At 32.5% G+C, this 25,718-nt stretch overlaps 1 protein-coding gene across 1 annotated transcript in view; it reads left to right on the plus strand.

Annotated features, from left to right (window-relative positions):
• Window positions 1-2,821, plus strand: part of LOC145685138 (uncharacterized) — a 70,432-nt gene extending 67,611 nt beyond the window's left edge. Inside the window, exons 5-6 of the mRNA XM_081757486.1 lie at window positions 474-580; window positions 2,715-2,821. Of these exons, the coding sequence (XP_081613612.1) occupies window positions 474-580; window positions 2,715-2,821 (214 nt within the window). The remainder of the gene's footprint in view (window positions 1-473; window positions 581-2,714) is intronic.
• The last annotated feature ends 22,897 nt before the right edge of the window (window positions 2,822-25,718 follow it).

Genomic DNA, 25,718 nt, shown 5'->3' on the forward strand with positions numbered 1-25,718 from the left:
TTTTGGATGATGACCAACCGTGGCTTTGATTATCGCATGATGTCTTCTCTTGTCTTCAATTGGGTCTTCTTTAGTGGCATTTTCATCTTGGAAAATAACCAAAAGTCACACAGAGCGACTGATGCTTTCTGTGGGCGGGAAAAAATTCACGGCTGTGCATGAGTGTCCCCTCTACCTCTACACTGATGAAAGTCTCATGTGCTTCATTGGTTTACGCGGGAAAAATTAAGATTCGATACTTTTGAACGTACCTCGTAGAGGTAACATTTCGAAAATGCTTTGGTCAAAATTGATGTCTGCAAAGAAATTGAGATAAATTCGTTTGTAGCCCGCGTATCAATAATGCCCATGAGCGACATTAAAATAATTTGTTTTTCTAGTAAATATCATAACCTAGAGAGGTAAATCATATATGGTATTATATTTCATAATAGTCATAATTCAATTCAATGTCTTATATATGTCTTGTTTAGCCTTGGGAAACGAGATGTTGGTGAATATGGAAAGCTGAGTGCTAAAGTAAAATTGTCGAAAACACGTCGACGACTAAAAGTTGTACGTGGTGTACTTGATATTGCAGGTAAGAATATACGAAAACAATTGTAACTGCATGTTTAAAACATATTTTGCATTGGTTGAAACTATTAGAAGAACAAATAATTGGATAAAGTGTTTTCCATATTTAGTTGTCAGTGTTGAGAGTTAGTAAAGCAATTGCAAAAACAAGTGAACAGCATTACTAAATTATGTTTATTATAAGTATGATGTTGATAGTGGAACTCTTGTCGATGTTAGGATTTGAGTCAGAAATGTAGTAATAGTTATAGTGTTAAAGGAAGTAGATATTTCAAGTTGTAGATTTATATGATACAACAGACAAGCTTCTAGAAAAGCATTTATTACTGAACCTTAGTGGTTGGCAAGAGTACGTACTGTTCGCAGTGACATATAGTGATATCAAACGTTGAAAGTAAATCGAGAAGAGGTTTTATACTCATTAGACGTCTCTAGTTAAGTGATATTGTAGATTTAGCATTTAAGGAAGTTTTGGCTGAACGATTTAAAACGGAACAAAAAAATGTTTGTGATATATGAGATCCCTTACCAGGTAATCTCTGAAATTTATATTCTGTTACATCTTAAATAGAAAAATGTCTCTTCTAGTATATTTTCATTAAATTGTTGATAAATATTATGGACTTAAATAATATCATTTCGTTTGCACAGAACCGAAAACTGTTGATGGAAATTCAAATATGAATGATATGTCTCAACTCTAGTCTAATGTTTTTAAGTTTCTAGGTATCGTCTGATATGTAGAAACGAAATACTGGACTAAAATAATCAATGTTTTTAAACTATTATCTAGAACGTATGCTACAAAGTTATTAATACTTAAAATGATATTCTCCCGCTAAAAGTTTATTAGTAATAAGTTTCTGTAAATTTATATTATTTCACATAACGTTACGAATAAATTTTCAGGCTTCAAAAATTATTTGTTGTTCCTACTGAAGTTGTAAAATTTAGTGAATACATTTGGTTAAGTTTTACAGAAAGTAATGACGATATCTGCGTCTTTTGTGATCACGTAATGCTGAATCAACATTATCTTGGATTGAAATAGGTACATGTCACAAGCATTATTGCTTCTTATTTGTAAAGTAACAAGTTCTAATCCAGTGGAACACTATACTGACAGAGGTTATTCCAGAATTGTATTTAGTACCACATTCAGATGCTGAGATGATACTTTTATATATTTTATTTACTAGTTTCTTTCATTTCCAATTTATTGTAATTGATAGTACCGTTGTTGATATTGAGAAACACGGAAATTGATAGCGGGCAGAAAGCTCTACAATAAAGAGGCATAGATACTGCATTAGTAAGGCAATTTTTCATCGGATTAAAATATGGTGTAATGGTTTAAATTTTATGTACAACTGTCGACGGAATTATAAGTTGTAACGCAAGTAGTTTAATATTGTAATAATTTGGGAAAGGAAGAACAAAATGGTATATTGATGAACGTAGTTTCATCATATAGTAACTAATGTTATTTCTTTTAGGCTATAAATAAATATTATATTAAAGGAAATTGGAGTTTGAACATATTGCTAACTATTGTTCAAGAACTAATAAGCAACGTCACATATGGTGATCGTAAATTGTTGGCAAATATATGTGATAACACGATATTTACGGTAACTACACTTATTTAATGATTTCACTGTTATTAAGTGTCAAAGGGTAGATGGTTGATTAAATAAATAATAAGTAACGCAGTTTTTCAATATGGGCTCAATGTCAATGAATTTAGAGTCTCTGTGTAGGGATATACAAGGAGTTTTATTCAAGGTATACATATTTTGTTCAGTGCAATTCATTGAATATTCACAGAGTTTCAATTTCACATAGTCCCTCAAAATTATAATCGTTTTGATTAGACCAGATTGTCTACCTATATTACCAGCAAAAACATTATATTCGTGGGAAGTGCAGAGGAAACTTTGTTGCCACTATCGTACCCTTTATATATATATATATATATATATATATAAAGTAATAACATATATATAACAATATATATAACAAATTTAGTTGCAATTTATATTTGCAGATTTTATACGTAAATTATTGAAGCAGAACGGGGTATTGTTATTGACCTAAATATATAAATCTAGATTAATTCTTTTCTTCCTTACTTACAGTTTCCATTGGAGGTGTTATTGGACTATTTGTTGGAGCAAGCTTTATGAGTCTCGTTGAAGTAATATACTTCTTATTTCTAAAACCAGTAATTATTCACTGCAAATAAAAGAATAGTGTATGTTGTTAATTTTTCCGTTATATCGTATAGGATACAATTTCACTTCAGAAAATAAGGACGTACTACACAATTAAGAAAGAATAGGGTACCACTCGGAGGAGATCTCGAATTTCTTATATTTATGAAGTTTAAATCCAGTAGGCCTACTCTCTAATACACAGTATTATTAATCATCCTGAATGCATACAAGATTTCCTACTGATCATGAATTATATGGAAGTGATGGATCGCATTTCTACCACAGTTGGTAAGAAGATGGAACATTGAGAATATCCGTATATATATATATGGTGTTTAAGTTGTTTACAAATTAAGTGCAGTCTGTGTAAACAAACATTGCGAAAATCATAAAGAATCGTTTCAAACCAACTCTTTTATGGCAAAGAGAAAAGCTATGCATTCAAAACAGTGTGATTTTAAGAAAAGCTTTCAACGGTCAGCGTATAAACTTGTGAGTGATTTAAGTGACTAAGCAATTTCCTGCAGAGTAAAGTTTGAGAACTCATTTTCAGAAGATGTTTGTGTATATGAGTAAAATTCGTGATGAAAACAATCTCTTTTGTTTATCTTGAGTTCAATTTGTGATAGGATTAATTCCAGATAATAATTACGTACTGAAATTCCATGCACGAACTACAAATAGGATACTTTGAAAATTCCTTTGGAAAATATGACATTATACTCCGACAATCAACAACAGAGATAAGTAAATGTAAGTAGTTGAAATTATAAAAACAGTATTTCATTGTTATCTGAAGACCAACTTTACTCTTCTTTCTTTCTGCTCTGCAAAACCAACAAAAACGTGTTGTTCCATGGTATTCTTTCTTGAAGCGCTACACGTTGCCAAGCATTTTTCAAATGACTATTCTTTTTACCTGCCTAGACTATTAGTGAAATAGTGTCGTAAGAGACAGATACATAAACAGATTTAGTAGCATGTTTTTTTTTTCGCATGCTAACACATAGTTAATATCTACTCTTTCACGGACTACATTATATCCAAGATACATTTCATTATATTGAAAGAGGTGGGCTACATGTTTGAAATTTGCGTAATAAATACGTAATAAATTTTAAAAAAAGACACTAATGTGTAATTTGTAGTTTCTACTTACTATAGGTTTCAAATTCTGACGTCTGAAATGAGTCGAGTGTTGAACTGTTGTAACCCTCTTTTCAGAACCTGGAATAGAATGATTGTATGTCTTGACTAGATTGAATTTAACGATCATCGTTTAACCGTGAACGAATGTTGAGTATATCGCTACGAGCCAGAGACTTTAAGTTCTGAATAATCAGTGGAAACATTTTCACCGGGAGAAATGGTCCTGTGTGTAGCCTTTTGCTAAGGAAGTCAAATGTTTGGTTTCTGGGCGTACTCCTCATGAATCATATAACATAAATCATTGCATGATTGGTTATATTACAGTGATATGATATATTTAAGGTAGAGTTCCTTAGCATACTGTCAAAGATGTTCAAGAACACTCTCTTTCACAAAGTTCAGGACATATTAAATGTTATTCAGTGCTTCGGTATAAATTAAATCTTGTTTCATGACATAATAATTCTTCTTTCCAAGCATAAAGCACTCGTTGAAAGAAATATACTCTTCCTCGTATTCCAACTTTAAAAGGTTGGTTTTATACCCTTTTTGACACTTTCTGAAAAGAACTTCCGTGAAATAACGCTTGAAAAAGATTGTTACTTTGCACGATGACTATGTGGAAAAGTAGAAATACCATATGTCAGTTTCAAGGTTATATCTTCATTCTGCCTACGCTATAGCGAAAAGTTATTGATCGTTTCCCGCCTCAATTGCCTTATTTTAAAGAAAACCTGCGTCATCTCCCGAAATAAATTTCTAGTTACACATACCAAAGATATTTAGTTCTACAAATTGCCTCTAAAGAAGTATTAGAACCTAACCGCCTTATGCAGAGTCGTTTTACGTATGATTTGCGTCATACTAAAGGCCTGACTACTGCAGGAAACATATCTTAGTCGAGCTCTTTAGTATGGTACTAATCACCCGTCAGAATGACTCTGTATAAGGCCCTAAGCGACCATAAATAGCACGGAAAGCTTGGTACCAAATTATTCAGTCATTTCTGTCATTTTCTTGACAGCCTTGTAATATTCACAGTTTTTAAACATAATAGGCTTTATGCAGAGTCATTTTGACGCGTGATTAGTGCCATATTAAACTGTTCGACTAACATATGTTTTTTTACAGTAGTCAGGCTTTTAGAATGACTTTAATCACACGTCAAAATGATTACATGAGGCCCATTTACTCTTATGAATAAAAATTTACTCCAGATTTAAAAAAAAAATTCAATTGCGAATTGATCGGTAATTACAAACGAGCTACTTATTAAGTTTTGTATGGCTTGGCAGTTGAAATATGATTGTGTAACTTAACATGATAAAACTTTCATTTGATGGTCACTTCCAAACGATATGCTAACAAAAGATCAAATTCTGAATATCAATTGTAAAGGGAAATACCTAATTTGAGTGGTCAAATGTAATAAAAATAACGAGTATTCTTATTTGGAAATAAGAATATACTTAAAGTTAAATTTGCTAATGTAACTTGTTACAGAAATACAGAAGTAAAATGTAATGCTTGTGTTGTGTATATTATGACCAATATCCACCATTAATAACTAATGTATTGGTATATATAAGTGAAAGTCATGTTCACTTTTATTAAAGTTAACTTAAATCTTTCAACAAATAGCTTATTTGAAATATAGGAAAATAACGTGAAATTCATAATGACAAATTTCTGTAAACACATTATATAGGATACAGCTGAAACTATGTTCTACATTTCGTCAACTTTACTTTGGTCACTTATTTCACTTTGGCATATAGAGATGTGCCATAGTCGACAACATGATCCGCCTACCTTCTTCCTTCAGGGTTTTTTTAGATACACAATTAAAAGAAACATGCTACCGCATACAAGATAAATAAATATTGTATAAAATTGGCTGCACAACTTTTGGTACTTAATCTGCATGTTATAATCATCCGAAGTATCTCTAAAGTTACTTGTTGAGATTATTCAAGTATTATAGAAATAACTGGTTGAGCCACCTAATGTCCTGCCTACGTAGGAACCAACTCGGATTTTAAACTTTACTTTCATTGTATATCAGTACATATTTCAATATAAAATGGTTAGATAGGATGCTTGATCAATACTCAGATATTTCGATCCAGTATGGTATAAACCTCTCAAAACAATGGTACGTAAAATGTCGATTGATTAAATGAATTCCTCGGCTCTATATAGAAGGTGAAACCAACCGTTTTTTGAGGAAGAAATACGCGAATGCAGGACTTTTTGCTTGATTTTCATCTTGTTAAAACCTTGTTTTTGATAATTCAATAATCTATTTCATCTAATCATACGTGTGTTGCAATTTACTGTATTAGCACCAATGAAATTATAACCATGTTCAATCTTTCGAAAGCTATTTCTTTTTCAGAATTTTTTCAGAATATTTAACAAGATTTGCTTCTCTTTATCTATTTCCTTCCCCCAGCCAGTTACTCCAATTAGAATAAAAATTATACCAATAATAGTATATGATTAACACTATAGTTTTGTACTTTTATGATGATAATGCTAATTATAGTTTGCACTTTCATGATTAGTATATCTTCATTTGTTCCCTGTCTTCTCAATCAGTTATGTTTTCTTTTATTTATTTTTGGTTCAGTTGCCACTAGCGACAAGTAATTGACAAGGTAGCTAGGAACCTTTTCTTTGAGCAACGAAAGTGAATTTAAAGTGCTGTTGGAAGTATGAGAACATGAAAGAAGTGCAGAGACATTGGCGGTGAAATTTGATACTGCCCGCTTGCACGTGTAAAATTATGAAATTACAATTTGAGAGGGAAGGAACTGTGATCGGAAAATGGAAAATATTACTTTCGCACATTGTGGTGGGAAAATATTAGTTTCGCACGAGAAAGAGGTGAAAATAGCGTTAAAATCTTTTACAAGATCAACTCAGAACCCCAGACTGCAAGCTTCGCATGAATCATGTTTAAGGAAATCAGGTATTCCCCTCATTTTAAAGCAAGCAAAGTGTATACCTTAGATTTACAGGTTGCTTCACGCACTCAATGAAGACAATAAAGATAGGCGCCTTCAAATTTGTGAATTAACTGATTCACATTGATTTCATTGCTTCATTACTGATTTCATTGTTTGATCTACTGAGTCGACTTTTAAATTGAATGGAAGCCTCAATCACCACAACTGTGTTTACTGGCCAAGAGGCAATCCCAATGTTATTTAAGAATGATGAGTTAATCTTTCTGGGCTATTAGCGTGGTGTAGTATGTCCGTCAAAGCCTTTCTTCTTTAAAAGAAACAGTGACAAGTGTAGAATATTATAGAAAAAATGTATCAGCTGGTCATCATCTGTGCCCAGCTGAAGATTGTTCTTTTCAGCAAGGCAGTGCACCACCACATTACTATCGTTACGTGTCGTAATTCTTGGATGAAAATTTCGTTGAGAAGTCGATAGCCCGATGAGGAAGTGTAGAGTATTTATGAGAACTCTGAAGAACGCTGTTTACGGCACAAAACCGTATACGCTGGATGTCATGGGAGAGGTGAATGGGACTACTTGTGAATCAATTTCAATGAAAACCATACCACAATTTCTCGGTCTGTTCCACAGCGTTGCTTACGATGTATTGTTGCTGATAGAGTACATTTTGAAAATATTCCACATTAGAACATCAATAATGTTTTGAAAATCTTGTGACCTCAAGAAATCATATTTTTAAGTTTTGGTTGGAATATCAACCTGGGCTATTAAAAATAATTTGGTTCTATTTCACCCATAATTAGTAGGATCATGGAATGCAAACGACACGGCATTAAGAGGTTTATAGAGATTTTATAATATAAAACGTTTGAACGGAAAATGTAAGTACAGTATATTTTGAAACGAATTGTTATAACAAAACAAATTGAGTTAAATTTCAATTTGCAAATAAAACATAGTACGTCAAATTAGCTGTCTGGTCACAAATTCTATTTGAAGAACGTCAGGTGTTTCTGCTGGGCTCCGTGTGATCACAAAGAAACTTCAATGCGAAAGTTAAATTTCATTTCACAGATTTATCATTTACAGTATAAATGTAATATCGTCTTCTGCTCTTTAGTACTGTTCTCTATTCTCGTTGTATTTATAACAACAGACCTTGCCATTTTGTGCATGTTTCTCTCACTTGTAATGATAAAAGTGTTAGGAAATACATAAATAAGTTACATCATCCACTTATGTCAAGTTATTATTACTTTAATCCTATGTTGCCATTTGATAATAATGATCTAACACGGATATATTAGATAATATCCAGGATTCTCATCTATCAATGTCTTAAATTGAAGTCGGTTTATTGTTGTTATATTCATTTAGTCGTTCAGTGAATAGTATAATTTACTAACATCATAGTACGTGTTATTTTATTGTATTTTAACGTTTTACCATTATCTTTCGATGCTAAAAGTAATGGAGATGATAATAAGGAATGACAAGTATGGAATAAAGACAGAGGGCGAAACGGAGGAGAAACCCAGAAGGCCCAAACTGCATGATTGTTCCCACAAATTCTACTTGGAAGGTTGTAGGATTCAACCAGAAACCGTACCGCATCACTGTCCTCAATATATGCTTTTCAAGGACCACGTGTACTCTTAAGTCGAAGGATGACTTCTTGAGATAATTAAAAATGTAACAATTTTTCAAAAATTAAAAAAAAAAACATAACTGTATTCGAAAGGATAAGTAATATTCCTTGGGTGGCATTTATCTGTCTGACATTAGCACGAAATATTCACCAGCAGAGCCTTTGGAAAAATTCAAAGTAGAAACGTTTAATAACCTGCTTTATTGTAGTTGATGCAGAAAGTCTGGAACTTGGTATATAAAATACATCCTTTAAATTTCGATGGAGTGGGTAATAACCACGGCCCGGATATTGTTGACAAGTCAATTTTTTCTGTTACGCATAGGACAAGGCAACTTCAAATAAAAACGTTAACCGTAAACTCAAGGTTCTAAAAGTATATTGTTTTAGGGTCAACTTTTGGTCACTTTTTGCCGTGTTGAAGTTTCAGATCATTTTTTAATATTTTAAGGTAACTTCAGGTCACTTATGGTCTTTTAGTCTTTTTCTTCTACATAAGGAAATCTTAAAATGAGCACTGTTCACGGATTTGAAAAATACGAAGTTATCTCTTTTCCTGGTTCCTGATTATTGGGGTGGAAAACTGCATTCCTAAGAAGGTAATGAACACCAAGCTGTAGCTGGTTGACTAGGGATAGGGGTTGGTAGGTGGCCAAACAGATGATTTTAGATCACACAAAGGATATGATCACGTGAATAACTAACAATGAATTCGAAGACGTACAAAGATTTTAAACGGGGTTTCTTTTATCTGTTATTCTCGTGTATACAGTCTACACTTGCAAACTTCTATTCCTTAAGTGTGTTTCCTAGTTTCAATTAGGGAGTGAATTGATGCTTTCAGTACGTACAATGCCATACAATGGACTGATCAATAGACTGCAACTAACTGAAACAAAGCTTTTGAGAATGAGTCAGAAATGGTAATTAAAATCTAATAGATATTCAAAACGACAATGTTTAACGAAATAAACGCTTTAAAAACAAATTTTAAGGTCAATTTTTGTGAATTTTAGGATCATTTCAGAGGAATTTTAGTGTAATTCTATAGGTCGCTTTTTAGAAAATTTTAGGTCAACAAGATCCGGGCCCTGGTAATAACTATTATATGTTGCGTGTATGCAATTAATATAACTATGCAGTTTTCCGTTAACTATACTTTTGATAGTTGATTGGATGCATTTCTGTAGTAATAGGTTCATATACTACAGGAAACATACAATAACATATACATTCTACTTTTGTGTGTAGTAATAGTTCGTTACATTAATGTCATGTCAGTATCAATTCTTGTCATCAATAAATGGGAATGATGGAACCTATCTGGAGAAATGCCAATTATTGCTTAATCATGTACGTACGATGTTCCGCATTAACAGAGTACGAGTATAGATTTGTACTGAAGCTAATGATCCTATCAATGTTGCGTGGTTAAGTAATTTTGTTCCATCTTACGTATAAGAAAGATGGAAGGCAAACGTCATCATATATAGTAGCCTTATAAAATTTTTTGCAGTGCAAACATTTGAACGGAAACATACGAGTATATTAACCCTGTTTTTATAAAAGCCAAAACAATAATACTACTAAATAAGCAGAACTGGATAAATGGGATGGAGTGAAAAATGCAATACTGGTGAAAATAGAGGATAAAAGAGATTATTACACAATAAATAGGACCATGTGCTAATACACATTAATAAGAAGAATATATATTAGTACATTAAATGTTACCTGTAAGTATGTATATCATTATCTTATGCTTCGAAAAGAAAGTGTATTATTTACTTGTTCTTTTATGTGATTTATTTACATTATTTCTCTCTAAGGTTGATTTACATCAATAATTACAATATGGAAGTCAAATAAAAAATTACCGTATATTACCGATTAGTTCTATAGATGGTAACAGATTCCTCGTCCTTCATTTCTGCTTAAGTGCGTATTAACATTTAAGCTGTAATGCAATGTAAAATTACTGCATGGTGGTTAAAGATATATGTTTAAAGAAAGATAAAATCGGACAACTTTTCTTTCCAGAATGCGATTGTAACAAGACAGCTTTAGAATTGTAATACCTCATGAAATACTAGATAATTTCTCCTTTTATTCTTGCATGTATAAAACGTGAACTTAAATTTAGAAAACAGTTCAAAAGTTTCTGTGAGAATTCCTATGCCAACATCAACAGAAAATAATCTGAGTTATGAGTAAAATGTGTTCTTTCTAACTTTCCAAACTCTCTTTCCTTTTGCATACCGTAAACTGGTGCTACTTGGAAAACTGACCTTTCTGTGTTATATGCTATAATAATGAGAGAACTATGACAGATACGTCATTTTCTTCCAGACCAATGAAAACTAGGTATCTAAAGGAAACAATATGGATGGTCATAAGTGCTGCGTCTTATTAATAGACTGGTCTGAAAATTCTCACAGAAATTGATACTTTTTGAATTTTTTGTGAATTGTCCCTGTGTTTCCGTAATGAAAAGTGATTTTTACCTGGTTGTGCTAAATATTATTGCTTTCAGATGTTTCCTAATAAGGCGAGTTAGTTTTACATTTCCACTTCCTTTCTGGACAATCTGTGGCCATTTTTTAAAAATTTCTTTCCTTTTTTCTACTAAAAATGACGATATTAATGAGGGGATAGACAACGATGACATTATTGAAGTTTTGCTTGAACCTACGTACAACAGCAGAGAACAAGTTGTTTTCCAGCAAAGAATTTTAATATGTAATTTTTTGTCTTCATCGTACTATGTTACATTATTATTCTTATCACAGTATAATATATTTTTGCAAAGAGTTAACGTAAATGTACATTTGTAAAGATGGTACCAGGTATTCTTGTAATCCACAGTATGGTAATTAAAGCCCCGAGAGCCTCTGCGTGTATTGACATTTACCAAAATTTCCCTTGCATTGTTTGAAAAACTACCGTTTAGTAAAATATATGGCAGAAACATTTTAAAACTAGTTTTGTAGGCTTTCAGGAAGACAAGATTACCACTGCAGTTAGTTTACATTGGTTCAACAATTTATTGTGTTTAAATAAAATGTTGTGCAAAAAGGTCTCTTTTTTATTTAAAACAGCTTAGGATATGAAAGAAACATAGGCATGTTGCATATCAATCTTCTCAGGAATGTGTGATCTTGCAAGTGGTTCTTTCCAAATTGTCCCATTTTTCACACAACTCTTACTACTATGAAAAGACATCTTTTCCAAGTATCCACAAAAGCGTGGCTACTTGGAAACGCACATTTTGGCTCCTTTGCGGCTTCAGCCTTAATAAAATTTTGTTATGACTACAAGGAAAAGTAACATGGACTAAACTCTAGAAACGTCACAAGAAGAAAAATTGATTGCTGTAAATAACAAAGACAGTATGAAAAAAGAAAGTTTCAAAGTATCCCCAGTTTACGGTATACCTTATTTTCCTGTACATTTCAACTGTAAAATATTACTTTGAAAGTTTTATGTTATATTTGTAGGGACCGGCAGAAACCCTGGCGGTTTTTAAATTGAAATTGCAATTAGACTGATTATTTTATACATGATCTCATATTTTTCGATTGAACTATATTTTAAAGTATTTTTGTTACTACAATTAGTTACGAATCAAATATCTCTTATTTTCTCAAGAGTTTATATTTTTACTTGATCTTCATAATTTTCTATAAAGTTCAATTAGTACTTGGGTTTCCTGCAGGAACCTGAAAGAAATAAGCTTAAGGATATATATATATATATATATATATATGTTTGTGTGTGTGTGTGTGTGTGTGGGTGAGGCAGAGAGAGAGAGAAAGAAAGAAGTTAAAGAAAGGAAAGAAAGAGAGAAATAGGAATGGAAAGACAATTGTTCCTTCAAGATGTTGTTTTCTTCTTCTTGATATCCAAACTACATCGCTACACTTGCAATTAACGTAGCACTAACCTGTTCTACATATAGAAGTTTGTATATTATTTTCGTAGTCACTGTCGTCTCATACACATTTAATTATATGTAGTTCCATCGTTAATAGAAATATTTGTCGCGTGGAAACACTTGAAACACCACCATCCAATTATACACAAGAAAATGAAATATGAATTTTAAATTAGAGAAATATAAATTTATAATTTACCATTAATTCACATATGCTAAAATGTTTGCGGTAGTAAAAGTATTTGAATCTTAAAATTTCTAATTGTGTGAGGCTCTGTTCGAATCCTCAGTTTGATAAAAATGTGGTATTTTCAAATATATGCACAATATAAAATATTTCATAAGCCTGATACAATATTGAGTAATCTTACAAGAAGATGGATTACAAAGCAGAGCATGTTGAACGTGACCCACAATCATTGGTTACTTAACCAATGTATGATTTCGATTATTTTTTCCGTGAGCAATTTATATGAAACTATTAGATTGATAGTGTACTACACAACCTAAACTTTAAAAACGTAGACCTTATGATTCTTTTTTTTTTTTTTTTTTTTTTGTAGGCCTTTCTGAGTAATATGAGTCAGGAACGAAAGCGATTTATATTTTTATAAGCCTTAAATTTTCTACAACTTTCTCATTTTGCTCGTGAAAGGTTCCAGAAGAATTCAACAATCTATTTCAACGAATTTCTTTCCACATAATAAAACATTAGATTTTTTTGTGGGCTAGATGTATTGTTGACAAATGTTTCAATCGGAAAGGGCAGAGAGCATCATTGTTAAGGATAGCATGCGCATAGTAGTTGAATACCATCTTGTACAACCAATGGTGTATTTAGGGGAGGCTACCGGGCTTAAGCCACCCCCGAACTCTTACTTACTATAGTAAAGTATATGAAATATCTTGCAGAATTTTCACATTTTCAGGCAAAGCCCCTTCCGAAAGTTAGCAAAGCCCTCCCCGAAACTAAATCGTAAATACGCCACTGTGTACAACATACTGTAGTAATTGAATACTATATTTTTCAATGAACGTAAAACCATACCTGATGCAATCTTCTCTATACAATCTTCTCTTTGAATTGGAAGCTCTCATTGTACTTCACACACACACACACACATAAACACTAATACAAACGAAAATTTACAAAGTCAACACAATATTCCCAACAGAACAAATTTAACTTATAACTTATGTAAGAACATTATTCAGACCAGAACATCGGCCAGAAAAATTAATGAAACGAATAATAGCTTGTGAATAGACAGCAGATGTAGACACTCTGCGATATGTTTATCATTCAGAAGCCCAATAGCATCACATTAGAAACAAGAAAGAAAGAGCCCGTTATCAAGCGATCACTTCAAACATAGTAATGCAATCTTTTATATTATCTACACTGCGGAAAATAAATACTAGGGCAGATCGGAAAGTAACGCACAGTACTTTTTTTTTTTACAAAAAAGTTCAATATGTACCAAAACAAATAAAGTACATATGAACTTACATCATTGGCTTACTTTTCTACATGGTCACCAAGTTTTTCAACATATTTCTCCCAGCGTAGTACCAGTTTCAATATGCCCTTTTCGTAGAAGTCTGTTTGGTTGGAGTGTAACCATCTGCGGACTGTTGATTTTGCTTCCGCAACAGTCACAAAGTGTTGGCCGGCCAGGAATTTCTTCATAGGACCAAAAAGACAAACTTGATGCCATCGATGATGCTAGGTCCGGATTGTACGGATGATGCTCGAACACCTCCTACCCAAATTTGTTGAGTTTCTTACGGAAAAGAGAAGCAGGGTGTGGGCGGGCATTGTCATGAAAAAGTTTGACACTGTCAGCATTAATGTCGCGGCGTTTGTCACGAAGGCCACGATGCAACTTAACCGAAGTTTTAATGCAGGCTGCAGCATTTAATGTGGTTACGTGGTCAGCAAAGTCCACCAATAACACATCGTACATATTCAAGAACACTGTCACAAATACCTTTCTTGCAGATTGAGTCACCATAAATTCTTTTCGTACTGGGGAACCAGCATATTTCCATAGTTGGTTGGTTTCCGGCATGTAGTGACACGCCCACGACTCATCACCAATGACGATTCCTTTCAGAAAGTCATGACCTTGTGTGGCGTAACGCGTTAGGTGATTCAATCTTATCATAATTTGCTTGCTATTTTGGTCGTCTGTCAAGTTCTTAGGCACTCACCGAACACTAATTTTACTGAATTGAAACGTGTCATGAACAATTTCGTACACCACACCATAGCAAATGTTGAACTTCTATGGTGCACACGTAGGTGCACACGCCGGTCGTCCCAAATTGCTAGTTGAAATTTCAAAAAAACATATGTTACTTTCCATTACCGTTTTCGTTTTCTGGCGACCAACGTTTAAATCGGAAATGAATGATTTTTATTAATTTCAGTTTGAAATATATATAGTACGCTTAAAAGTTTTCGAACAAACCGGATTTTTGTAAGCTTCTACTGTGAAGTGATTCTGTTATTTTGGCACGAGATCTTTACCGCCCTGCATGAGAGGAATTATTAACTATAGCATCAAAATTGACGACAGTTGAATCGAAGTCTGAGAGGTACTGCAGTTAATATGTCAAATCATAATTATTAAAATTGAAACAACAACCAAAAAGGAAAGAAAAAAAGCAATTTGATATAGATATTGCATAGTATTAACAAAAGTGTTTAAGGTGAGGCAAGATATTAGTTTTGTTTGGAAAGTGTAGACATAGAGAGTCAATGTAGTGACAAGAATTGAAAGTAGCTTTGAAATTTAAACTAGCTTTCCAAAAAATTTGCAGTTCTTTGTTGCTTGTTGATGCAGTTCTTTGTTGCTTGTTTAAAACGCCAAAAATATCATACTTTGTAAAGTGCTTACGATGGTTTCGTATGCTTCATTGTTGCTCGTTGGAATCGTAACGACAAGCATTGCGTATACGCTTCCACTGAGCAATGATTGAGGAGAGAAGGATACATATTGAACGTCGTAAACATTTTTCAAAGAATGGCGATTTTAGCCTTTTAAAAGCCATCATATGTATAATGAATAGAGAACTGCAAAATTTGAAAAACTACATTGCCCTTCTACGTCTAATATCTTGCCTCACCTACAACACTGTTGCTTATACTATGCAATACGTATATCAAACCGTCCTTTTTGGTTTTAATTTTAAGAATTATAAATTGACATAGCATCTGTAGTAACTCATAGACCTCAATTCTACTGTGAAAGACGGTGAAGTTTTCATGCCAAAATAATAGGATCAAATGCTTACTAACATCCAGTGTTCGAAAACTTTAAGCGTATATATATACGAAGGAAAGGTGATAAGTTCTAGACAAGACCTAGAAGAACTTTAGCTACAGGTGCACACGAAAGTTTCAGGCTGTTCACGGTATTCTTGCCGAAGGAAAAAAAAACTCCTCTTGTGCAAAACAAACTGCTCTGTAACTTGTTTAACTTCATTATCAGTGCTAAATTTCTGTCCTTTCACAACTTTCTCTTAGTTTGGGAAAGATAATAGCCATAGAACGCAAAGTCTGCCAAGTAAGGAGAAATGTCATTGCATTAGGAACCTAGGTTCTTCAGAAAATTCATTGTTCTTCCAGAAAGCATTGCCCTACTGAAACAACACACCTCTTCTCAACCTTCCCCGGCATTTTACTTTAATAGTGCCCTTTAACTTAACCAGAACAATGTAGTAATACTCTTATGTTACGGTTTGTAATCTTTGGAAGGTAATCTGATAACAAAATACTATCCTTATATTAGAATATTGAGGCAAGCATCTCGCCCTCGGATTTGAATTCCTGTGTGTTTCGAGATTCTGAGTGGCGCCAGTAACATGACTGTTGTTTCGTCACAAGATCAGAGTACTTGAGCCGCCATTTACTCTCGTAATAAGCCAGTTCAAGAAATCTTTATTAAAGTTTTCAAAATACTGCATAATCAACTAAGAAGATATCACACGTTTGCGTTTCTTATCAGAGTTCAAACATTTGCCCTCTCATTTCGTGGAAAACTTGTGCATGTCCAGCTGATCATGGATTATTGACCAGGCATGTTCTTTCCATATCTGTAATGTCTCAGCTATAACTTGAAGTGAAATTCGCCTGCTAATTCAAACTCAGGTCATTACCCTTTTTTTCTTTTTCCATAGTTTACACAGACACTGATTCTCATACTTTTCACAATCTTCTATTGAACACTCTTTCAGTTTGAGCACTATTTCTCCACATTGAAGTATGAAGAATAATGTTTATCAATTTGTCTGGCATGCCACCATGAATTTCCTTCTGCGACTTCTGTTGTTGAGACAAAAACTTCATGACATCTCGAACTCCTTGTTGATTATTTATCTATTTATTTATGACTTCTTTTACGTGGCAAAGTTAAGGCTCTGCATCCTTCTCCGATTAATTCCACAATTGGCTGCGATATGGTTCAATACATGAACTATAAAGAAAAAAGTTAGTGCTATAATCATCCCATCTGGTACTTAAACTTACAAAAGATAGGGGTCGGGTCGGAGTCGGACCGAAAATTTGTCAGCACCCCTATATATACGTATATATATTTGCAATTTTAAGTAACAGCGCAACAATTAAAATTTATAACAGTAATTTTTCTACCACTGACCTTAGGGTATGAGTAATAATTACAATCCTAAAGGTTCCACAAATTTTAAACAAAAATTGTGAAACATTTGGCTTGGTTTGGCTTGTCTCTTTACAGGATTCAATACTTTCTTCGGAACATCGTCAAAGTGGTTGTGGTTGACAGCCTTTTAGGATGTCTGTACTTCTGTAATATATATATATCTTTGAAAGTTTCATTTTAGTATAAAGAAGATAAACACTAAACATTAGGTGAAACGGAAAAGCTCCGATTTTTAACTTTGGTTTTTAATAGAGCGGAATTGCCTTTAGGCGTAAAAAATTTTAGGTAATCGAAATATGCTTTGAAGTAGCGCAAGGACGGCAAACTTCCACAAATATGACATTTCTTATTCCATTTCAGCTTCGTTTACTCTTCTTTTATTTGCACTGTAAAAACATCGATTATACTTTCTTATTATTGAAGAAACAAACCTTTCAGGGGCAGAAGATATAAGCAGTAATATCTTCGAATACATTAATTTTTCTTTTAAAAATATATATTTGTACTAATTATTGCCTTATGATTTAATTTTTTAAATTCATCATAAACTTAAATCGCTTCAACTCATTGTGTTGATTAGAGCCACAATGATTAAATTTGACATGATTGTAGTCTTCTGGGACTAATCGACAGGAAAATTTCCAAAACTGAATATTTTTAATTTTTAAGGGATTTAAAGTGTAATGAAGAAATTCCCATGTTATTTAATTGGGCGTTGTCTTGGGATACAAAAACTTATCTTTTAGACAGTTGAAATAGAAAAGAAAGTTGAAATTTGGTAGGTTTGTGGGCGTAAGAGGTACGAGGTCATAAGCCGAGCATAAGCGGGGGTGTGGGGGCGAAGCCCTTAGCTGGGCAAATTCAGGAGATATGAAAATTAAATGCTCGAAATTCATTATTAATGCAAAGACTGATACATAAGAGATGTGACGCCGTAGACGGAGTAAACGCGGGGGTCTGGGGCGAAGACCCCAGCTAGCCAAATTAGCTAGATTATAAAATTGAATTTGACTATGTGTGTAACTCATAATATCTTGAACCGCCCGACCGATGTCGATCACATTTTTGACGTAGGCGCGGTTCTGACCTCGGAGTGTTTTTAGCTATTCACTTTGACGTTAGAACCTAGTGTTGGGGGAGGAGGGGAAATTATAAAGAAATAAATAAAACTTAATAACTCTTGAACCAAATGACCAATCTTGATCAAAGTTTCAACATAGATGAGCTTTGTGCCTGTTGTGTTTTTTTTTTATCATTTCACTTTGGCGGAGCAACGTAGGGGATGGGAAGGAGAGGGAGATATACTAAAATCAATATACGATATATAAAAATAAAACTGATTATGTTCGTGATTTAATAACTCTTGAACCACCCGATCAATCTCAATCAAATTTTCAACATGGATGAAGTTTGAATCTGGGATTTTTTATAATTTTATTTTGACGGCTGACTCTTCTCTTCCCAGACTAATACCAACAATCCGGAAATCAAACATGATTATTCACAGTTGATAGTGCAGTCGAGAGTCATGCAGAAGTAAAGTGACTAACATATGATAAACTAATTCTGTTTATTCTAGCTCTCCATCCACGATGAGATACAACTATTCAATTGGGATTAGGGAGACAACAGTCGTTCACCATGGACAAATCGAGACTTCAAAACTTGTCGTCGTTAGAAATGGGATCAGCAGATCATTGAACAATTACATTTATTGTTGGACAACGTCCTTGTCTTAATGTAGAATTCTTAAGTAATATCAATGTAGATCGACATGGGATCGACAGGATTGGTATCTATGCTCTATTTTTTTTCAAATAAAAACATTGAATTTCTTTATAGTTTATGAAAAATCATACTATCCTATATCACACATAAGCAAAACAAACAGCGTTGAATATTTCAGTATTGTAGAAAAATAAAATTAATAAAGATCCGTTAATTGATTTTGATAAATCATTCTATATAAGCATAACGTTTAGGCATTTAAAAAAAACAATGCCAGAATCCACTGGGCTTCTTGATCTCCTCTACCAAGGAAGCTGATCACATTTTATTGTTTATTTATTGTTTCACACGGCGGCTGGATGGTAGAGAGCTTATCTCTGGTGTGTAGGGTCCTTGGTTCGATCCTCGCCCAAGTAAGTTTTTGGCGGACAACGTCGTGTTCGTGGATTTTCCAGTTTCCTCCTACATTTTCTTTCCACTAATTCTTCCATCATAAATTACTTGACTTAATCATTGTCTTCCTTAGCCTAGAGGGCATACTTTTGGCACGCTAAACTGAAAAAAAAAAATCATTTCATTTTCATTTATTGTTTCAATACCTCTTGTCTTATTGAAAAAGTGATCCTCAAATTTGTTAGTTTTCGATGTGCATATTATAAACAGTAATGATATACCGGTACCAGTTATCATTTTTATCAATATTTCTTATGCATGCCGGATATTTTTTTTAATTTTTAATACCTTTCGTGCAATTTTGGCAGTTTAGAAAATAGTTTATTTTCTGCCAGTTTGCTTATGCATAATATTTGAAAACTAGCGTATTTTTCAGTCTGATAAGATTGTTGTCGTACAAGTGCTTGAAATATTGCTTAAAATACAGTGCATATTTGATAGAAATAGTTGCGAAGCAGCGGCGTTATTTAGGGAGCAGGAGGGGGCACTTGCCCCCCCCAAGAGTTTGAGAAATACATATACTTTAATGGATTGTTTACTAATATACTAGTACAAAACGTGAAAGTCTTTATGTCGGTGGTGCTGTTGGCTCCGTGAAGGAAAGTCTGAAATGACGCCTCTGTTACGAAGATTGTTGATTTTGTTGTTTATAACATTATATCCAAAGGTTCTAGTTGTTGTAGTTAGAACAAATTCGTGCAGTTACAAAACTTCAAGCAGTCTCTCAAGGATTAATCAGTTTTGCTATGTTTCCATACTTCGGACTGGCTTGAAATTTCAAATAGTATAATTTGTGATACCAAAGTGCTTTAACACCTTGACTGCCACCATGTCTGTTGACTGTTATCACATGTGCGAAGAGGATAACAGTTTTAAAGGTATTAAGATCTTTACGTATATTGAAAAGCATCTACGTAATTGGTTATTTATATATGCAAATTTTCAAAATAAAAACTATGAAGAAAATATTTTTTTAAAATTATTGTAACATTCTTGCTATACAATTCGATATGCATTATACCGCGGTAATAGTAGACGACCATAAGATACTTTGGTGGGCGCTTGTCTCTAGCACGAAGGGTCTCTGATTCAATTCCAGCTTTGACAATTGACTTTTGTGGTGACCAAACTTCATATGCATGAGTTTTCTCGGGATTCTTCCGTTTTCCCCCAATTTCATCAGTCCATCATTATCACCCCATCCCTTCATCACATTCTCATTTAGCCTGGGTTTCTTAATCGTGGGACTTTAAATTAAACAAAATAAAAGGACTAAGTCCTTTGAATGTGCATTATTCTGTTTGTTTCAGTTGTGTTATTACTGTTGTTGAGGCCTGCAAAGCTCGATTGGTTGTAACACTGTAATTAGCAACACTGAATAATAAAATAGTTTTGTAAGTTTTTGTTTGACACTTAAATTTGAAATATATAATAATCTGACGTCATACTATTTGAAATAAATAAACTTTATGTTGAATTAGCAACACTGTTAATTTGGTAATAATGGTGTATAATTCAAACGACGACTCCATGTAGATATTGGAATTGTACAAAATTTCAACGTTTTTTTTAGATACTATTAGCTTAAAAGTTACAAGTTTATTTCAAGGTAGGTAGTCCACTCTGTATAAGGAATGGTACCGTAATAGGAAATTTTGTTCTATTGACTTTTATATTTGAAGGATGTCCCTTCAATATTTTTGCATTTTGTTGGTTAAAATTCAACATTTTTTGAAGCACTGTTCGTAGATGAATCGTAGAATTATAGTGAAATTTGAAACAGACAATTTTCCACTATGTATCTAAAAGTTGTCTAGTGCAGTGGTTCTCAACCTTTTTTGACTGACGATTCAGTACACTGAAAGTCCAGGACATCGCGGCTAGTGATGAGTAAATTCCTGGAAAGATATTTTTCGGTAATATTCCCGGGAACATTCCCCAAAATGGGAATTTTCCGGGAATTTACGTGCAATCACAAAGAAAATTGCGTTCTATCACTATATTATGATTTTAAAGTTAAATTCATTCCTATATCACAGTATATTATTACTGTTGTCTCCAGAGGAATCTTTAAAATGTATATTCTGAACGATATTATGTTATTTTATTAATATTTTATTATATTTAGAGAGTACGCACAAATGGATATTTATTTACAATATGTTCTATAAAAGTAAATGTGTGTCAAAAATGGTATAGTAGGTCCACATAATTTAAACCGCCAAACAGTTTAAATTTATATTAAGTGGATTTTCCAAACTTGACTCTTTTACTGACTGATATAAACATATTAAATTTTTAAATGTTATAAAGAAATTAGGTTGGGTAACTGCCAGAAGAAAAATGTTCCACGGTTTTATCAACTTTTGCGTATAATTATGTATGTTCACAATATTTGCTAGATACTTTCTTATCTTTATAACTTTGCACGTAATATTGCCACACACGACCTTTCTTCCTGCCCATTTCTCAAAATTGGCGTTAATTCACATGTAAAAGAAGTCCGAGTACCTCATCAGAAATTCGAGTCAGGGAGAGGAGACAGACCGGCGTGTACTACTAACGGTGGTTCAGGGTTTATTAATAATACTTCATCTCTATTTCTACATAATTCTACATTACAAAATGGTTCCTTTTCATCATTTGCAAATTAGTACCGGTACTTTTTAATGCAAATCGAAATGGAACTTGAAAAATCATATTATTAGTTATATAAAGTACAGTAAAATAATTTTAATGTTTTTAACCTCCAAATTATTTAAAACATAGTAGTAAATCATAATATATTAAAATAAAATAGCTAGTCATATGATTCTTAAATTTTTGGAAGATAAACTAAAGAAATGGAAATAAATTCCTTCCCGAGAATTTATATGCCAGGGAAAAAAACAGGGAATATTCCAAGTTGTTAAATTTCTTACCACCGGGAATATTTCCACTGCCCATCACTAATTGCGACAGACTTGTTTGATATTTTTATTATAAATAATAATAATAATAATAATAATAATAATAATAATAATAATAATAATAATAATAATAATAATAATAATAATAATCTTTATTTTAGTGCCGCGAACAGCTTTCGGCAAAAATACAGCACTTGGTATCAGAGAATGCGATGGCATAATAATACTACTAAAAAATAAATAATAAGAAAACAATAAAAAGAAGGGTACTAATATAAAACACAATGTAGCTAAAAGTCAGCTAAGCAGAAATAATTCCTTGTCAACGCAGTAAAAGTTATCAAGTTTTCCATCCATCTAAAACAACAAGAAGCTGAGAACAGCAGTCATAAAATTACATTTGGCTTAATGTTTCTAAACGTCATTGATTAAAAACTATCAGTCAGATCACATAAAACTTTCACACTGTTTAATACAATAAGTCTAAAATGAGCTTAAAGAATGTGTCAATCTTTTTAAAATTTCACATTTCCAATTCAGAGGAACTAAAATCATGGTATTTCTTATGCTATGATTTGGCACTTTAAAACCTATGTTTTGTAAACAATATTCACTGATATAAATGTTATCTACTATTTTTTGCATGCATACTCTGTCGAAATTTTTTCGTCTATTCATAAGGCTTTCTAAACCCCAATAATCAGTCCAATATTCATAACTATGTGAGTAATAGCTCATTTTCATTTTAAAACATAGAAGTCGAATAAAACATTTTTGCACAGATTCAATCTTGTTTGTCAAAGTTTTAGAAATGCTGTTCCAAATTACCGAACCAAATTCTAATTTTGGTCTTACAAGAATTTATATAGAAATACATATGTTTTATCTCTTTGAAATACAGGCCACTGTTTAAAAATAAAACCTATTATCCTTCTGGCACCTTGTACAATACAATTTATATGATTAGAAAACTTTAACTGACTGTCAAATGTAATACCTAGGTCTTTAATAATGCTTACTTTCTCAATTTGTACACCATTGACCTCATATTTACTGACATATATTGAGTTTTATTGGTGTATGTGATAAATTTTGTTTTCTTATCATTAATTTTTAGAAAATTATTTCTACACCACGTGTTTACTGCATTTAAGTCTTGTTGCAGTAAATAATTATCGAACTCATTGTTGACTAATCTGAACAACTTCATATCGTCAGCATATAGGAGAATTTTAGAGTATTTTATTTTTTCTGTCAGGTCATTTAAAAATAAAGAAAATAAGAGAGGGCGCAAGGGCGACCCTTGTGGTATTCCGTTTTTTACATAGCCTACACTAGAATGTACAGGTCCGATTTTAACTTCGTAAGTTCTGTTTGACAGATAGCTTTCAAACCAGCGAATGTACAAAGGTGACAAACCAATATTTGATAACTTGCTAATGAGATACTTATGACTGACAGAGTCAAAAGCTTTTGATATATCTATGTATATTACATCGACTTGCAATTTATTTTTCAGTGCGTTATAGGTAAAGTCTGTAAAATGAATTAGATTTGTTACAATTGACTTGCCCTTATAAAAACCATGTTGAGACTCATTTAAGATATTTCTTACCTTAAAATATATGTGTTTATGGACAATTAGTTCAAATATCTTCGAGAATGCATTGACAAGAGTTATTGGCCTGTAGTTGCTTGCAATCTGTCTATCACCTGATTTATACACTGGAACAACATATACTTGCTTCCTGTAGCATTTAGTACATTAGTGAAACATTAAGTATCTCGACTGATCCAATTTATAATACCATATACCCGCTGGTTCGGAATTGAAATAGCATCTCAATTTAAAAATTAATCTCCTAGGTAATCAACCTGAACTTCATCAAAAGAATTTTAAAAAATATATTGACTTGGTTTATTCGAAGCGTCACTTTTCGGTATCGCAATTACTATATGGCTTGAGGAAAATAATTAGAAAAACAACAACAAAAAAAAAACCAAAAAGTAATCGCGAGTGACTCTGAACCAGTGAAAAATTTACAGCAGCAGCGTACCTGAAAACCTCCCAAAAATAAAAAAATGAAAGGCAAATAGTTAATATTATAGCACTCCACTCTCTCTCGTTCATACAAAAAAAAAAAAAACTGGTTGGTGAATGCAAAAACATAGGAATTAAACAGATAAATTAAATTTTTGGGACAGTTTTAATTAGCTTCAAAAATTTTTAGATTTAAATTACAATATACAATTTAATGTAGCCAAACAATAACAATAGATAACAATTACTAATCTTTCAACGATATATATAGTATCAGGAGTGAAAATCATTGTATTTAAATCAGTTTAATTTGGACTAAAAAACCAAACATTTAATGACCAATAGAGAAGTTATAAGCTTGAATTGCGAACACCTTTTCTTTCTTACAAATTTATTAAATTTAAATGTAATCGATGTGGAGAAATTTGGCTCAAAAGATTCAGTGTATACTTTAAGATTTTTTTTAACGTGTGCATTCAACACCCAGTGACTATTTCTACTGTTTCTAAGTAATAAAAAAATTAAATTAAGTACTTACCACTTCACATTTGGAAAATTAGAAACAGAAAAGGAGAGATTATTTTTTACCCCAAAGGCTCCAATCATCTGCTGGTTCCACAGTCTAAGACCTTGTCTTTCTTCTACTATAGTGCAACACGATTTAGCAATAAATTTAATTATTTCAGTGCTTATTAATTTTTAAACGCCCTGTATAATCTTATTGCGTTAATTTTTCAGTTAAATAATTTCCTTTAATGTCTAAATTTAACGTAATTTCTGCCTCAATTCGATCAAACTGGTACTGTAATTTATTTCCCTACTCCTCTTGAAGCACCCTATGTAGTCTCGTTAAATTTATTCAATTAGAATTTACCATTTATTAAATTAGTTTTGACCTCTTTAACCACTACTCCTAGCGAAAACTACCTAATTCAATTTACACCCACTAACGTGTTTAGGCACTCTTCTACGTATTAGCATTACCATTCCACTACGTAGTTTAATTCCAATTTTTAAAACTTAGAAGTAAGTAGAAAAATCATTTAGAAATTACTTATTCTTTACAAGCTCACTTTTTTTAAAAAATAATTTTTTTCTTTCTTTTTAATCTCACTTTTAGAAATTAATCTCACTATTAATTGTTAACTTTGTTAATTTCTAGCAACAAGACGGTATAAGAGGAGTCCTAACTTAACTTTCATTAAATTGAGACAGCCTACATAGCCTAACAATTTTGCAGTATCAAACTGAAACAAACTGACGTTAAGTTACTTCTTCATACATTTTTTAAAAAAGAAAAAACACTCCACAATCACTACATTAGCTCACGGTATTTTATATATTATATTTTTTGCACTGACAAGGAAAGAGAAAATGTAATACGAATTTCCCGACTTTAACCAAAC

The sequence above is a fragment of the Thermobia domestica genome, chromosome 5 (assembly GCF_964235325.1).
Source record: "Thermobia domestica chromosome 5, izTheDome1.hap1.1, whole genome shotgun sequence".
In the NCBI taxonomy this organism is placed as follows: domain Eukaryota; kingdom Metazoa; phylum Arthropoda; class Insecta; order Zygentoma; family Lepismatidae; genus Thermobia; species Thermobia domestica.